This window comes from Phacochoerus africanus, chromosome 2, assembly GCF_016906955.1.
Source record: "Phacochoerus africanus isolate WHEZ1 chromosome 2, ROS_Pafr_v1, whole genome shotgun sequence".
Lineage (NCBI taxonomy): Eukaryota > Metazoa > Chordata > Mammalia > Artiodactyla > Suidae > Phacochoerus > Phacochoerus africanus.
In genome coordinates, this window is record NC_062545.1 from 46,249,539 (window position 1) to 46,268,167 (window position 18,629).

The following is an 18,629-nucleotide window of genomic DNA, read 5'->3' on the forward strand; positions in this document are numbered from 1 at the left end:
CACTGGTTATAGTATCTTGAATAATTAAAATTGATGATATAGTTTTGCATGTGATGAGTTGAGAAGATATTCATTTTAAAATATTATTATATAATATATAAAATATAAAAAGTATATATAAACTTGATTCCAATAGTGTATAATGTTCATATATATGTACTTCTATATATGCAGAAAGTTTTCAGAAGCTTACAAGAGACAGTAAAAAATGTGGAATAAATCATGTACTCAAAGGGTCAGATGTTCTGAATTCAAATGCTTTATTATAGTAGCTGTGCAAACTTGAACAGGTTATTTCTGAGTCTCAGGACCTAAAAATTGGGAGAGTAAATTATCTTTTTCAAGTAGAGACTAAGTTAGCTACTATGTGTAAAATATTTAGAGAAGTACCTGGAATATAGAGAGCGCTTTGGATTAAGACTGTTTTTATTAAATAAGGATATATTGAGTAGCGGGTTGGGTAGGAGATGAAATTTTATTTTCTTCTTAATATATAAACAATTGTTTTCCTTTAGAACTTTTCAGCCAAACTTAGGGAGTTATGGAATTCTAATAATGGAATTTAAACTACCCTTTTATCAGGTCATAGTTTATCATTAGAGCGTACAATATTCTAGAATCAAACAACTTTCTTTTCCTCCCAGTGGTTTGATTTTTATCCCAATTTTGAATCCTACTTTTATTCTGTAGCATAAGTTAGCAGGCCATGATTCTTGTTTATTCTTTCATTTATTCTATTTCATTGTTTACATATAGATATCCATCTATGCATGGCATTTACAAAGAAAGTAAATGCATTTCTTTTTGCACGCCCTTGACCTCCCTACGATGGAATTCACTCCGTTTCATACCATTCACTGGAAATCTGACTGATAGCTCATTCTCTCTTGGCAGAGCATCTCTGGGATTGAAGAACAGCATGAGACGTCATCAATCAGCTGACTTTCTATTTAGCTTAGTCGATCTCATCACCATGATGATCATGTGGGTGTGCTTATCTTTTTTTTTTTTTTTTTCTGGTGCTTCTGTTGTCTTTGGCAAGAAGTGAGCTGCTTCATCAGAGAAAGGCCCCCTTTCCCCTCCATGCTTCTGCTGAAATAGTTATTAAATAAATCCTAAGCTTCCCAGAAGAGCAATTCCTGAATATAGCTGATCTACAAGAGTGGGAGATTTTCTAGCTTCTAGCCCTCATACATCTAACATGGAAGATAAGATTAGTGCTTCTCCAGGATTGCCACCATTATGCTGAAAAGATTTTTACAAGGCAGCTCCGTAGTTTTGTTTTTTGTTCTGTTGTTCAACCTGATCCTTTCGCACTTTATCTTTCTTATGTTCCTGATATTTCAGGCAGGTGGATGATGTTTCTTCCTTCTTGCCAGGACCGATGCAGTCTTCCTTTTCTCTTTCAGTTTATTGTTAGATAATTATGATGAATTTACATCTTTATGTCATTAGTGATGTCATAAAGATAAGTTTGTTTTTGGTTATATGAAGAATTTCAGATATTCGCATATGCTCAACAATAAGATATTTGATCTCCTATAAGGTGATTCAGAGGGTTTCTTCTGAATCATTTTGTAGAATGACACCAATAATTTAATTTCCTTTGGGGACACCTCTGCCACTAAACATCAGTTCAACTCAACTAGTCATAGTAGAATAGTTATATAGTAGATGCAATAGGCCAAATTTTGACAAATGTGGTGTTGAAGCCTGGGAAAATGACCATATCAAGATGCTGAAAGAGCACTTTGCCTTTCAGAACTTGCTTGTGAGTAAATAACGATGCATATGTTTTGCTTTGAATGCCAGACATGCATAAGATGTTAATCAATATGCACTCATTCATTTTCTTTTGAATGTAAAAGAACACTCTAATTTTGAACAGTATGCTGTTCGGTTTAATTTTTTCTTCCAGATGTTTTAAAGGAAATGTTTAAACTTTAATAGCACTGACTATATAAACACTATTTATGTCCATGTTACATCTACTGTGAAACTTCAGAATTTCTAGTAATTTGTTAATCCTGGTGCTACTAGAAGGAGGAACTCCACCAGCTGACTCCCCGGAGTCCCATCTTTAGTCATCCCAGGCATTTGTGCTCTTGTCCAATTTAGCACCTAGGTTAAGGTCCTATCTTTTTTATCTTTCCTGTTGTTCCCTCTCCATCAGATCTTATGTATCTATTCTATTTCCTTAGTAACTTATTCAGTGCCTAACAAATTAATATCCTAATCTTAACAATATTTATTTCTTTCACACATATTTCACTTTCATAAAATCCTTTGTTGTCTCCATTGAAAGAGAGTTGCCACATCTGCATTAAAGCCAGTCAATACATGAATGTTTTTAAGGAAAATGGCCATCTCTACACCAGGTATTATGCTCATTTTAATTGAAATACAGATATTCTAATATTCATGACACTTTCAATTTACTGCTTTTCCATTTTCATTATACCTACAAAGTTTTTATTACTAGAGAACACAAATATATTGGAATTTTTGAATGCTTGTTTGTTTTCCCTATTTTATACATGCATCTATATACAACATTTTAAGTCTGATTTACTGTCATTTATTACATTGCTCTGCATCCTCCTAAACTCTAAATATATAATCTGATTTTTTCATACCAAAGTTTTTCTTTTTATTTTCAATTTCAGATTATAGTTACTGTAACCTAGAATGGAAAGCCTGTGGATGTTATCAGTTAATTATATAGTGCCCATAGTGCCCATTCTCCCTTGCCTATTTCTTTTTTCTTTTTGTTTTTGTGGCTGCGTCTGTGGCATATGGAAGTTCCCAGGCTAGGGGTCAAATCAGAGTTACAGCTGCTGGCCTATGCCACAGCCACAGGAATGTGGGATCTGAGCCGCATCTGCGACCTCCACCACAGCTAATCGAATGCCAGATCCTTAACCCCCTCACAGAGGCCAGGGATCAATCCTGCATCCTCTTGGATACTAGTCAGGTTTGTTACCACTGAGACACAGTGGGAACTCCACCTATTTCTTTATATAACTGATTTTATTCAGGAATCTACCCCCTGTTCTGTATTTCATGTGCTAAAAAGGAAACTGATTCTGTGCTAGTAGCCCATGGCAAAGGTGAGTCTGATTGCTCAATGACAGTGAATTTCACCTTTGGCTATACTTTAGAGTCATCCTCTAGCTTTTAAAAATTCTGAAGCTTAGATTGCACCCAGGGCCTATTAAATCTGAATCTCTCAATGTGTGGTGTAGGTCTCAGTTTCAGTGTACAGCAGTATCTACTCATCTCCTGAAGTGTCCTGTTTAGGAACCCAAGACTAAACTAATCAGCATTGATTCAGAATGGACATCCAACACAATGCAAGTTGATGAGCTGTGACACTTACTGAGGTCTTGTGAGAAATAATGCTTTTTCTCTCTAATTAATCAACCTTCAAAAGTGATGCTCTCTCTTTCATTGATGCCATGGGGTATATGGAGAGTCAAGTTGTCTCACATAACTTTGCCAACATGAAAGAGTAGTTTATTGATGGAGTCAGCACATAGACCATGGCTCAGCCAAGGGGATCTCAGAGAAATGAGGTCATTTCCCACTCAAGTGGCTTTCCTTATCTCTAGACTTCTAGTAAAATGAAATGAACTGGTGATTTCTTTATGTGTTAAACCAATTTGAACCATACTTTCAGATATGGAAGTTGAATCTATCAATCTATCTGTAATTCTGGGAAACAAATATAGTGTTTAAATAAATACAGGTGTTTAAAAACACCTTGACGTTTTTACTATGAAATTTTAATTCATAGTAACATGTTTCATTTGTGTGTGTGTGTGTTTGATCATTAGATGAAGGGACACTCATTAAAACAATTTTAATCATTCAATGGATACAGCCAAGATTTGCAGCAACTGGTTCGAATTCTTCAGTTGTTTAAAGGTCACTGATTAAAATATGAAAAGGTGTAGTTTTGCCTGAGGGGATGAAGATAGAGCTTTAAGTCTGAAATCAACATGTTACCTAGACAAAAAAAATCCATATATCTACAATTGAATATTTATATCTGGTCCCTTCTATTGACATTGCAATGTCTGAAATATAAGCACAAGTCTATAATTCTAAATTTTATTTAGTTATTTTGTTCTATATTTCAGAAGCTACAAAAGTACAACATTAAGTCTAATTACCTTTTTGAATATTAATCATTTTATTACCCACTTACATCCCATCAATATTAAGAAATAGATTATTCCCAAGTCATTTAAAGCTCATTAGAAATGCCTGCCAAATCAAATTTTTCCATTATCTCTTCACAAAGAACCATTACCTTGAGGTTTTATTTATTATTTGCAAATATTTCTTTACAATTTTGTCTATGTATTCAATGTCATCATATGCATTCTTCATTAACTTAAATTTTTGTTGATATCTCCTTGCATTCTTTTGCATGTCTCAAGATATATAAAACAATTGACATTCTGTCTTTGGTATCTTGCTGTTTTTCAATGTCTGCCAAACTTAATCTTTATAAATTTTGACATTATGATGCATTAAGATTCTAGCAATAGCAAGTGAGACTGAACTTTAATTTCAGAATATATGGAAATAATCTGGGAAGTAATGTCTAAAGATAAATTATGATCTGACAAAGGGTAATATAAATACCATTATTAGAGTTCTATATCTCCCTAAATTTGGCTGAAAAGTTCTAAAGGAAAAGAAGGGCTTATGACAATGCTGGGTAATAAGTACAATTATGGATAGAAATGTGGAGTAGAGAAAATTCAAATTTCTGATTTTTTCCTATGTGCAAAACACTATTTGGGACCATATGCATACTTTTTCACTATGCCTGAAAGATATGCACCACTCTTCTTAATTTAAAGCTGATGAGGCTGATATTAAATGACAAACCCAAGTTACTCAGGAACACATGCCTAAAAAGACAGGCTTCAAAATGGACCATAGACCAAGTGTAAAATGCCATACTAGAGGTTCCCGTCATGGCACAGCAGAAACAAATCCAACTAGGAACCATGAGGTTGCAGGTTCAAACCCTGGCCTTGCTCAGTGGGTTGAGGATCCAGCACTGCCGTGAACTGTGGTGTAGGTTGCAGACGTGGCTTGGATCTGGTGTTGCTGTGGCTCTGGCATAGGCCAGCAGCAACAGCTCTGATTAGACCCCTAGCTTGGGAACCTCCATGTGCAGTGGGTGTGGCCCTAAAAAGACAAAAGATAAAAAAAAAATGCCATACTATATAACTTCCAGAAGATAATATAGGAAATAACCAAGGCAATCTTGAGTTTGGTGATGACTTTTTAGACACAACATCACAAATGTGATTAATGAAAGAAAAAAAAAATACGTTGGACTTCATTAAAACTAAACATTTCTGCTCTGGAAAAAGATGCCATCAGGAGTATGAAAAAGCAAACCACTGATTGAGAGACAAACATATATCTGATAAAAAAAGACTTGTGGGAGTTACTGTCGCAGTGCAGCAGAAACGAATCTGACTAGGAACCATGAGGTTGCGAGTTAGATCCCTGGCTTTGTGCAGTGGGTTAAAATAAAGATCCAGCATTGCCGTGAGCTGTGGCGTAGGTCACAGACATGCCTTGGATCTGGCGTTGCTGTGGCTCTGGTGTAGGCTGGCAGCGTAGCTCCGATTAGACCCCTAGCCTGGGAACCTCCATATGCTGCAGGTGCAGCCCTAAAAAGACGAAATGACAAAAAAAACAAAACAAAAAAACACTTGTTTCTAAATATACAAAGGATCTTGAAACTCATAAATAATTCAATTTAAAAAATGATTTTTTGACATTTCATCAAAGTATTTGAGCAATACTTAAAGAAGATAAACACATGACAGATACACATGCAATAAATCCTCAGTCTCATATGTCATTGGAATTCTAAATAAACCAACAATGAAATACCACTACGCACCTATAAGAATGACAAATTCAAACACCTATAACACCTAATGCTTGCAGGGACTGGAGATCATAGGACTTCTCAGTCCCTGCTGGTGGGAATGAAAAATGTACACTAGCTTTGGAAGACAATCTGGCAAGTTTTACAAAACTAAATACATTAGCTTATCATAAAACCCAACAATCATATTCCTAGATATTTACCTCAAAATTGGAAATCTATGCACACATAAAACAATCTCTACATGGATCTTTAGAGTAGCTTATTCATAACTGCTAAAAACTGGAATCAACCAGTTGCCCTTCAACAGGCTGATGAATTTTAAAAGGCACGTTATTCAGCAATAAAAGTAAATGAGTTATCAAACTATAGAAAGATACAGAGGAACTTTCAATGCATAGTGCATACTGAAAAATATTACATAATATACAATTCCACCTGTATAGTATTCTAAAAAAGGCAAAACTATAAAGATAGTAACACACTTACTGTTGACAGGGTGGAAGGGATGAGAGGATTAGTAAGTAAAGTACAGAGCTTTTTTAGGGCTTATATGGGAACTCTTTATTTTCTACACCTTTTTTTTTCCTGTTATCCTACAACTGGTTTTTATATCAAGTCTATATAAAAATGTATTCTGAGAAAATTACAGGGCTAGAAATGAGCCCAGATCAATGAATATTCATTGAGAATCCCAAAACTCAAGCTGAATGTTAACAGAGAAGAAATGATCAATCCAGTAAGTACCACATTAAATTAAGAAAGAGTGAAACCAGTGGAGTTCCCTCTGTGTTGCAACAGGATAGTTGGTGTCTTTGGAGTTCTGGGACACAGGTTCCCAGCCCAGCACAGTGGGTTAAGGATTTGGTGTTGCCGCAGCTGCAATGAAGGTTTTTTTCCAAAGGATCTGTTTTTCTTAAAAAGTTGACTGGGATCAAATCCATACTTTAAATGAAATGAATAACAATAAGTGTCTGTGCCTAAAAGTTGGTGCCAGAGGAGGATCACTCATTGAAAACCATAAGCCAAAGATCCAATAGCACTCCCCACATAAGCAAATGTGTGGCAATCAGGACAAAAATATTAGTAGTTATCCAGAATATATGATTTTCAACCTGAAATTTTTTAATGGCTAGGTACATGCATGTTTCTCATTATAATATTAATATTAATTGAAGACACCCTTCATTGGGTCTCTTGAAGTACACAGGATGCACGATGTCCAGTAACATTCTAGTAAAATAGAGCACTTTTGCTAAGTCTAGAAAGGGAAAAGGACATTGAACAAATAGATAAAACAAAAGTGTAATTACAAATTGTGGTAAATCTATATACATCTGCATAAATGTGTAAATTAATTAATTACAATTAAAATATTTTGAAAGCCATTTGACCATTTGTATTAATTTTTTATTCTTAGGGCATATGCTGAAACAATAGTTTTAATCTTAAACACCATATAAAGCAAGGATTAATGATCTGCCACCATTTTATAAAAGTTCTAACACCCAGTGTATTATAAAAGAATATAGAGAAATGTTTGGAATTCTACAATATTTTAGGTGAATCCAGAATATCACTTTTCATAAGATTTTTGCTTAACTTCTTAAAATATTTCAAGTGGCTCAAACTATAGTCTTGCTCAGAAAAAAAATTAAAGTACAAACATAATATTTAAAACTTTCAAAAAAGGATATAGCCTCTAAGATATTTTTCAAAGACCTGCTGTACTAGGGCACACAAAGATTGTGATTTACTGTACAATCAAGACTAAATAAGAAGAATTCTTAGGCTATACACATTCCAGTTTCTGACAAAAGAAAGCATATATTTTCCTATGCAGAGGGATAATATGTTTTGATATTGAAGTCAAGGAAATATTTTATGGGACATTGGGAAACATAATGGGCCATATCTTTGAATATGGCTTTTCAAGAGATATAGAAATGTTTGAATGGCCACCTTTTAAATAGATTCTTCATAAAAACTGAAAGCATAATGTAACATGGTAACTTTGTGAAAAAAATATTTTTGACTAGCTCAAATAATATGGTCTAGACAGAGATCTAGAAGTAAGTCACAGAATGAATTTCTAACATTTGTGTAAGCCTTTTCTACATATAAGCTGTCTTATTATTTTAGAAACTAATAAATTTCAGGGCATAATTTTGAAATTTTCACTTATTATTTAGTTAAATAAATATACAAACATAAATTTGATAAAACATAACTAAAATATGTTATATATTTTAATGTTCTCACAGGCATCTAAGAATATGAAGGTGTTTTCTCTTCATCCATTTCCAGTAACCTTTATAAAGGCCTTCAGAATAAAATGTCTGTATAATTAATATTATAAAGTACACTCAGGAAATGTGTATATTATTTTTAAAGTTTCTTTTTCTGGAGTTCTGCTGTGGCTCAGCAGGTTAAGAACCTGATATAGTGTCCAAGAGGATGTGGATTTACTGGCCTTGATCAGTGGGTTAAGGATCCAATCCAGCATTGCCACAATGTGCAGTGTAGGTCGCATGTGTGGTTTGGATCTGGTGATGTTTGGCTGTGACATAGGTTGGCAGCTGCTCCTCTGATTCCACTGCTGGCCTGAGAACTTCCATATGCTGCAGGTGAGGCCATAAAAAATTACATAAATAAATAAAAGATATGGTTTCCATATTTTGGGTGACAAAGAATACTGTTTAGAAAGTTGAGAATCATAATCAAAGCCACTTGAATGTGTATGCTAATTTTAAAAGAAATAACCCTCTACGAAGCAAAGAAATAATCTTAAAACTAAAAATACAAGCTTCTAGCTACTTGGAGATACACTAGAAAAAGTTACTGATTCATCTACATGATCAATTCATAAGGAATTAAATAATTTTATGTAATAAAAGTAGACATAAAGTTCATCATTACATTTACATTGAGAACCTCCAGTATAAGAAAAAGCATAGCACTGAACAACTATTTTATCACTGAGTTTGCCAAGAATTATCATCAGAATTAATGGAAAGTATTAAGAGTTCTGAAAAAAAAATAGTCCTAAATTCTATATTGCTTCTGTTAGGATCTCATTGGGAGAATCATTTGATCTATTTATCTTTTAGTTTTCCCATATATGAAAGAGGAATAATATCTGTATATCATCTCACCAGCTACAGTAAAAAGATGAATTAGAAATATTATACAAATATTTTGCTAAAATGAGCATATACATACAAATTTGTTTTTCATGCTAAAAAAAAAGGATTAGTGTTTTTAAAAGAGTTTATTCAGAGATGACTATAAAAGCACAGTTTTTGAAAGTCCAATAGATAGCAGGAGGAAAGAAAGTGGAAATGAACTACGAGGGGGCAGAAGGAAATTTTCTGGGGTAATGGATATGTTCTATATCTTGATTTTGGAGGTAGTTACACAGGTGAAGATAATTTCTCAAACTCCTCTAAATGTATATGTAAGATAGATATCTTAAAAACAATTGAGTTCCTTGTCAAAGGGTTTTCTCATAAAATATTGCCCCCCCCAAAAAAAGGAAGAAAAGGAAAAACAGGAAAAATAATTTGAAAAATAGGGAAATGGAGAGGTCTTGTGTACTTGATTACCTCATATTATTTTTAATAATATATCATGAAATTTTGATTAATAATCTTTTTTTAAAAAAGGGACTTCCCGTCGTGGCTCAGTGGTTAACGAATCCGACTAGGAACTGTGAGGTTGCAGGTTCAATTCCTGGCTTTGTTCAGTGGGTTAAGGATACAACGTTGCTGTGAACTGTGGTGTAGGTCATAGATGCAGCTCAGATCTGGTGTTTCTGTGGCTGTGGTGTAGGTCGGTGGCTACAGCTCCAATTAGACCCCTAGCCTGGGAATCTCCATATGCTGCAGGTGCCGGCCCTAAAAAAAATAAAAAAAAAAATAAAAACTTAAAAAAAAAAAACAGATTTTGCAATAAAGATTCACTTATTTCACCTTTCTGTGCAACTGTGAAACTGCTGATTACCTTTTTTCCCTACAGTTTAACAAAAGTAATTTTAGCAGCAAAACCCTGAATTTATTTATTCCTGAATTTTACGTTTTGTGCCTGCCATAGTCATTGCCCTTGCATGCCACATCAAGTCTGAGGCAAATGATGACGGATGGTTTTCTAGTGAATCACTTCTAAGCATATCTGGGTTATTTTGTTCTCCTTAAATTTTATAATTTGTGTGAAATAAGGTAACATTTTCAAAAAAAAATCTTAGAGGACAAGCAAGTAAACAAAATGCAATAACACTAAGACCATAATACTTCTTTAAAGTTGAAGTATAAATGATTTAGAATGTTTCAGGTACACGGCAAAGTGATTCAGATACATACACACACACACACACACACACACACACATATACGCACATATATATGTATATATATACTTAAACGTTGAGTCACTCTTTTTGATGAAATTAGAACTACCTGAGTAAAGCATAACAATTTAAGTTTGCTCAAATTTGTTAGAAGTACAGTGATTGCCCTTCCTTGGTAGCTCAGGATGAAAGGCAGTGGCAATACATGTATTATTTTATATTCAAAGCAAGGCCAGTTGACAGAGACCTGAAACAATGGATTGGAGCCACACAGACCTTGATCTTATATTTAGATTCACTATTTTCTAAAGTAGTGATTTTGTTTAATTACTGACAATGTCTAATCTTCATTCATATATATATATATATATATATATATATATATATATGTATATCATTCTTCATGATATAAAATGGGCATATCTAACCCTCACTAAATTTTTTTCCCAGTACAAAATAATATAAACTAGAAGTGTCAATCAGATAGTCTCATTAATTGCTTGTGTGAATATAATGTTAAATCTGGCCAAAAGATAATTTGATAAAATCTGTCCAAATCTTGATGATCTTTGATTCATCAATTTCACTTAGGAATTTACTGTACAAATCTACAGATATATATCTATAAGGAGACACATATAAATAATTTTTCCAAATAATAATTTATAACTACCAAAAATTAAAAATTCCCTAGTCCTTATGTTATATCCATAAAATAAAATATGGTGTAGCTATCCAAAAAGGAGGTGAATCACATTCCAACAAATATTTTCTTCAAAGCTCTGAATTTGGTAAAGGAAAAATTTTTCATTGGCTAAAGATAGATTGCTGTTGCCCAGATTAAAATTCTATCATGGCTTTATTTTATATTAGCACTTATTTTACTTGTATTTAACATTTTGTGCTCCTAGGCATGCATAAGTTAAGTGAAAAAAGAAACACAAAAATAAATTTCTAGTAATACACCAGAATTTTGTAGGTTTCATTCAATATGATAAATACAGATCAGCAGAATTTTTTACTTAGACTCATTAAGTTTCAAAATTTTTTCAGTTGTAGCCATATAAAACTTAAAAAAAAAATCCTTATAAGAAACATGAAAAGTTCTAATGCACAGTGCTTCATACTTTATGGCATCTTGAAGTTGTTTTCTTATGGTCAACTGTGGCAGCCCTTCATGTTTTCTGAAAGTCCATGATTTTCTTATGTATCCATAAGAAAAGCAGGCCACAGAATCAACTAGAATGCCAATCACACAGGCAGCAAAAGAGCCAGATGCTGTTGGCAAAACATGCTCCAGAGTGTGGCATCTGGGTCCAATAACTGCCATACAGAGCCCCATCTGTAGCTAAAGCTGTTGACTCTGCTTTGGGGGAAGAAAAATCAGAAATAAAGAAGGCAGTTAAATTCTAAACCGTGCCAGGAATAGCAGAAGGCAGGTTGCAGTCAGCATTCAAATTACATCCCTAGCCCAATTTGCTTTTTAATGTCTTGAAACTATGTAAACACTAAACTATGTCAACTCCAGTTGTTTAGAGATGAGCACATGTAGGTAGTTTAGTAACTTAGGACACAGATATCTAAAGAGATTTGATGTTCCAGCAAATTTTCATGTCCTAATATTTTCTAAGGAATATAAGCAGGTAGCCCAGGAAATGCAATTCTTTTTGATCTATTAAAATATGTGCTATTTTAAGCAGTTATCATGATTATAATATGAATTCCCTCAAATAGTATGAAATTTAAGAATTTTTGCAAAATCTTTTTTTAGGTTGTCTGTTCACTAGATGAAATAAAACATTCATTTACTTTACTGAGACTCCTGAAATTTTTGTTCAGTGAAAAGTTGTAGGACAGCATCAGAGAGCTCTAAACTTAGTGAATAAACTCTTACTTAATTATGAAAGAATAATCACTTTTTAGTGTTCTTTTTTGCTATATACATATAAAAAGATAAGTTGATATCTATGTAATTCTAAGGATACGCCATTTATAAGATGCTACTTTAATCTTACACATATTTTAAAAGTAATACAAATGTTGGAGATAATAAAAACTAGTGTTACTTTGAGTTTATTATATATTAATAAATGAGCTAAGTACTGTGTGTAAAGATTTTATTTAATTATAACCATAACCATATGCAATATAACTATTATTATCTCCACTTTCCAAACAAGGAAATTGAAAGCTTAGGAACATAAATAAACTTCTTTAACCCAATTCCACTCTTTGTTAGCAATAGAACCAAATTTTATATCCTATATCCAGACACTCTAACTCTAGAACTTACTCTCTCTCTCTCCCTCTCCCTCCACCCACCAACACCTTTTCTCTTTTCTCATCTCTGAAAAATATAAAATATAATTTGGTAGAATCACTTCAGTAGTGGCAGAGAACTTCTGAAATCTAGTCTCACATAAAAGAAAAACACTGGAAAACATACTCAAAAATCAACTTTCCCAGAACCCTGGAATGAACTAAAGGCCTGCAACAATCTAAAGAATATTTATTCAAGAAAAATAACTAAATCTCCTAAATGTAGTCAGCTGTCTGGTAGTTTAAACTGCACTATTGCCATCTTCCTCTCCCTAGCTATGCAAAGATTTGAAAACCAACAGCATTGCAATTATGGCATCTGTGAAACTAGCAGCCTGACAGCTACTAGAGGAAGCAATACAGTTTTGGGAACTTACCTAAAAGGTTCTCCCCAGGTAATATCACTCTTTTCATTAGTCTGACAGCTCTGTGAATGTTTCATTCTCAGGAAGAGACTTTATTTGACCTGACTCAAAGCTCATTCTGTTAGAAAAGCCTTATATTAAGGGCATTTGTTAAAAACAATCAGTGGTGATTGCTTAACATTGCAGTTGCTTGAGGTGATGATTTCAGTTGAGGCTAACAAGAGGCTGCCAAGTACAAAGGTGAAAACAGGAATCAGGATGTTCATAGAAGTCTTTGAAAAGCCAGATATAATCCTAGGAAACTAGAAGAGGATACAACTTGAAAGTTTGTACCCTGGCCTAAGAAATACATGAAAAGACATTAATCTCCCATTTCTAACTAACCTGGGGGCTCAGTGAAAGCAGGAAGTGAGTTATATACTCAAAGAACTGGAAATATATGTCCATACACATACTTGTACATAACAGTCAAAAAGCAGGTAACCTAAATGACGATCAGATGAAGATTAGATAAATAAATATGTTACAACCACATGATGTAATATTATTGTCCATAAAAAGGAATGAAGTATGGCAACATAAACCTTGAAAACATTATGATAACTAATGAAGCACTCACAAAAGACCGCTCATTGCCCAATTCCATTTGTAATAAATGTTCACAACAGGCAAATCCACAGAAACAGAAAACAGATTAGTGATTTTTCAGGACATAGAAGGACAGAGAAATGGTAAGGGATGCTAAGAGGTGTAGGTTTCTTTTGGGGTGATGAAAATGATCTAAAATAAAATAGCAGTGATGCTTCACTTCTCTGTGAATATACTAAAAACTCCTGAATTATACAACTTAAAAGGGTGAACTGCATGGTATATGAGTAAATATATTTAAAAGACAACAACAACAGAAAAGAACAACCTCTCAACTTTAGTAATCAATGGAGTGAAAATTAATCCAATGAGATACTATTTTCCATTTATATTGTACAAGAATATTTTTACATAAAGCTCAATTATTGTGTGTGCACTTTTATGCTTTTTTTTTCATAGGAAAGCAAGAAAGTTATGTTTTCTGGAGAGAAATTTAAGATAGCTATCCTAAGGAGCTTAAAAGAAAGTTCACAGTCTATTACTCAATAATTTAATTTTATAAATATAACCTAAAGAAATAATCATAGGAGTTCCCATCGTGGCTCAGTGATTAACGAACCCAACTAGGAACCATTAGGTTGTGGGTTCGATCCCTGGCCTTGGTTCAGTGGGTTAAGGATCTGGCGTTGCCATCAGCTGTTGTGTAGCTTGCAGATGAGGCTTGGATCCTGCATTGCTGTGGCTCTGGTGTAGGATGGCGACTACAGCTCTGATTCGACCCCTAGCTTGGGAACCTCCATATGCCTTGGGAGCGGCCCTAGAAATGGCAAAAAGACAAAAAAAAAGCAAAAAGAAAAGAAAAAAAGAAAAGAAATAATCATAAATACGAATGAAGATTTTTTGTGTGTGAGAATACCAGTTCAATATTATTTGTAATTAACTGTGAATAATGTAATTAACTGTAAATTAGAAACAAGCTTAATGTTCAACAAGAGAGAAATGGTTAAATTTTCTCATTCTCACTAAAATGTAAATCTTGATAATATGTAATTGTGACAAAAATTTTTAAATAGACTAGACCACATACGACTATATGATCTCAGGTTTGTTATTAAAATTTAAAATCCCTAAAAATAGACAACTTAGTAGTTCCTAAACAGTGAGTCATCATATACAACATACATATATAACACACATAATATACTAATTATGTTTACTTCAATGTAGTGTATTTAGTGAATTTTCTCATCCCCTTACAAGCTACCAAAGACAACGTTAATATAACATTTGTCTTCATTCATTTTCAGTTTTAAAATCACAAAGAAGAAACACAATTAGAAAGCTTATTTCGGCTGGACCTCTATTTTTATACTGAGAAAAAATGCAAATCTATTATCTTAGAAATGTATCAGTAACCTTTCAAAAATCTGAAGCATGATAACATGAGTGTTTGTGTTAATGTAAGAGGCAAAATCTTCTCACACATTTATAAATTTAAGTCATTAAAAGTTCATAATTAGTGGTGTCAGAATCTCTAGAAAGACTGATTATGTCTCATGAATATTAAAGTGTATTTTAATTAAGCCTTATAGACTTTGTAGTTTGTTTTGTTCTAGATATTTAAGATCTCTGAATCAAATGATGGCAGTATTTTTATCTAAATAAAAGTACTATCGCGCTGGATAATAAATTAATACTTGTGACTTCTCATTCTGTTTGATTGACATTATGGGAATAACCTACCTTAGACCAGATGGGCAAACATAAGTGATGTATTCCACATGCACTATCTATGAGACTGTGTTTCAGGAAAGCGAAAGTGAGGACTAAATCTATGATTCCCAGGAGCTGGCCGGGAACTGGAAGCTAGGCTTTCAGCTACACCGTGTTTTCCCCTTAAAACATCTCAATAGACAATTTCACAGAACATCAAAATGAGTTGAAGGTACTCTGTGATTCTGATGAATCATTACAAAAACAAGCCCACCCCTTAAGTATATCCAAATACCAATAAAAATATGAACATTCTCTAAACCACAAGAATAGTGAACATTTCCCTATCAAGTCTATTAGGCAGGATTGCTGCCTCTGTAAACATGTAATCTCTTCCATCTAGTTTTCAATCATTCTAGGTAAGATTGAGTATGAGTCCAATCACAGAATGCTTGCCACCCCCTGACAATATCCTATGCAGACCAAAGCCCCACTTTTGTATACCATTCCAAAATTATGTGTCACAAGCAGGAACCTCTAAATCCTGCCCAGGACCCTTTTACTGAAATGCCCTGTGGATTCACAAGCTGTGTGTTCTATCTCAGCAATGAGTTACAAACACAACTGGTTCAACCACAGGTGTGTTCCTGCCAGTATTTTTCTGGAGGCAACTGACTGTGTAACTGCACACATACACAAAAGCATAAACAGATTATCTTTAGGAACTAAAGAGAGAACTGAATGTTTAAAAGCTGGCTCAGTGGAAATGAACACGACTAGTATCTATGAGGCATAGGTTTGATCCCTGCCTCTGCTCAGTGTTGAAGGATCTGGTGTTACTGTGAGCTGTAGTGCAGGTCAGCAGCTGTAGCTCAGATTTGACCACTAGCTCTGAGAACTTACATATGCTGCGGGTGGGGCCCTAAAAACCAAAATAGAAAAAAACAAAAAAATAAAGGTATATGTCAGAGTCTCTGAAAAGCATCCTAGAAAATTCTTATTATACATTGTAAGTTATAATTAATAACATTATTAATGGAAAATAAACATACATAGACAACTATGAAAAGTTTTTTTTTTTCCCCTAGCCTAACAAAAGTTGATTCTTTCTCCTGCTATGTGGATGGAAATTCAAGTAAATATTAATTTATGGTGATATATCAATTTTAATAATTGATAATGTCACAAAAAATAACTCTGTGTTTGTATATTTTAAACTAATGCCAACTGTTGATATTGAGAGTTCTTCTGTATTACCAAGTTATTCATTATTTTTGTTACTGTCATTGAAATGTAAATCAAATAATTGGCAGATAGTTCAGAATTCCCTTTTAATGAAATAAAGTGCCTATATTGACCATCTTTGGTCTTATATCCCATTTCAGTCCCCTAAATGAGGAACATTTATAAAAATCTTTTTTTTTTTTGTCTTTTTGCTATTTCTTTGGGCCACTCTCGCGGCTTATGGAGGTTCCCAGGCTAGGGGTCGAATCGGAGCTGTAGCCACTGGCCTATGCCAGAGCCACAGCAATGCGGGCTCCGAGCCGCGTCTGCAACCTACACCACAGCTCACGGCAATGCCGGATCGTTAACCCACTGAGCAAGGGCAGGGACCGAACCTGCAACCTCATGGTTCCTAGTCGGATTCGTTAACCTCTGCGCCACAACGGGAACTCCTATAAAAATCTTTCAATGCTTAACAGATCCAGAATTCTTAGTTTTAGTCATAAGACAAGAGAGTGTGTGATTTATTTTAGAGGGTATTCTGAAACTATTTTGATTAATCTCTGGAAAAATAATCATATAAATATATTTATATTTAAATATATTTAATTATTCTGCCTCTGTGACAAGAAGAAAAGCATTCTAGTTACAATACACCTGATTTTTCATCGACTTGAAGGACCTAGTACACACCAAAAAAATAAATTCTAAAAACTATTTACAAATATATATTTGGCTATGAAACGTTTGAAGTAATAACAATGGCTACTCAGATTTGTTTGGTTGGTTCAAACTTATCTAAAATTTAATTAATAACACAATTAATTGTATTACAGAAAATGTGGATACTTACTGCTGTAAAATTCACCAATAATTTGACTAAGATAATTAAAACTCATGATTATCTTATAGCAAATAAATTGAAAATCTTAATTCAAGAGACCCACTAAGGACACATACTGTGACACTCACTTTGCATAGAGTGGCCCAAAGCAATACTGAAATGGTGACAGTGTGTTTTGAAGAAGTAAGCGCCTTTGTAAGATAAGACACATTTGGACATTGCACTTCTGAGTTAAAACTTGTTTATTCTTGTTTATTTCTTTTTTGACTTGATATCTCAACTTTGGTATTTGCAGATTTTATTTATTTTCCTCTTTTATAATGATATTTTTTCCATTATAGTTGGTTTACAGTGTTCTGTCAATTGTCTACTGTACAGAAAGGTGACCCATTCACACATACATGTTTACATTCTTTTTTCTCACATTATCATGCTCCATCATAAGTGACTAGATAAGTATTTGTGAGTTTTAAATGAATGTGACACTATCTTGTCAGAAAATGGCATTTCATCTTGGTACCATTATTTTAATTAATTGATGTAAAGTGAAAACAATGTCTAAATATAGCCCCAAAACATTCTGAATGGCAAGTAATTTTTTGAGGAAACAATACCTATATTACTCACCGATAGCTACTGTCAAGGTCAGTACAGGTGGAATTATTCTTACAGGGATTCTTTTGGCAGGTACTGGATTCTTGTTCACAGAAATGTCTTTCCCAACCAGAAAAGCACACACACTGGTAGTTCTAAGGGAATATAAAAATTATAGTACCTTTAGGTTATGCTTTACTATTAAGTTTATAATTCAGTTATTACTCCTGGTTATTTTGATCTCTCTGTCAACATACGATTTTTTTCAATTTTTATGTAATGTCAATACTTGCCCAAATTACTTTACCTCAGTTTAAAAACTATGTGAACAGTATTCTTTAGTATCTAATTCAATACAATTTAATATGTATGTATTAAGCTCACAATACAGAGCTATTTGTCTTAAATATCTTAATATAAAAACAGTGTATTAGTAATACGAAGGTTAATGATTGCATAAAACTGAATACATAAATATGGTACTCAGTAACTGGCTCATGAGTTAAAAAACTAACTACAACGCAATAAATACAATCTCTAAATCTAAGAGCCCAAATTCTCTCTTGTTTTGACAAGAACCCTAGTCTAAAAAATTATTATTTTTTTTAATTATTTTCTTTTTAGGGCCACACCTAGTCACAATTGAGGTGAGCTATAAGTGCAAAATACACACTGGATTTTGAAAACTTAGTATTAAAAAAAATAAAGTAT

General features: G+C 33.5%; 1 protein-coding gene across 1 annotated transcript in view; it reads right to left on the reverse strand.

The window, feature by feature from the left end:
• EYS (eyes shut homolog) overlaps positions 1 to 18,629 on the reverse strand; it is a 1,324,234-nt gene that overhangs the window by 938,791 nt on the left and 366,814 nt on the right. Inside the window, 1 exon segment of the mRNA XM_047769134.1 lies at positions 17,952 to 18,073. Within this exon segment, the coding sequence (XP_047625090.1) occupies positions 17,952 to 18,073 (122 nt within the window).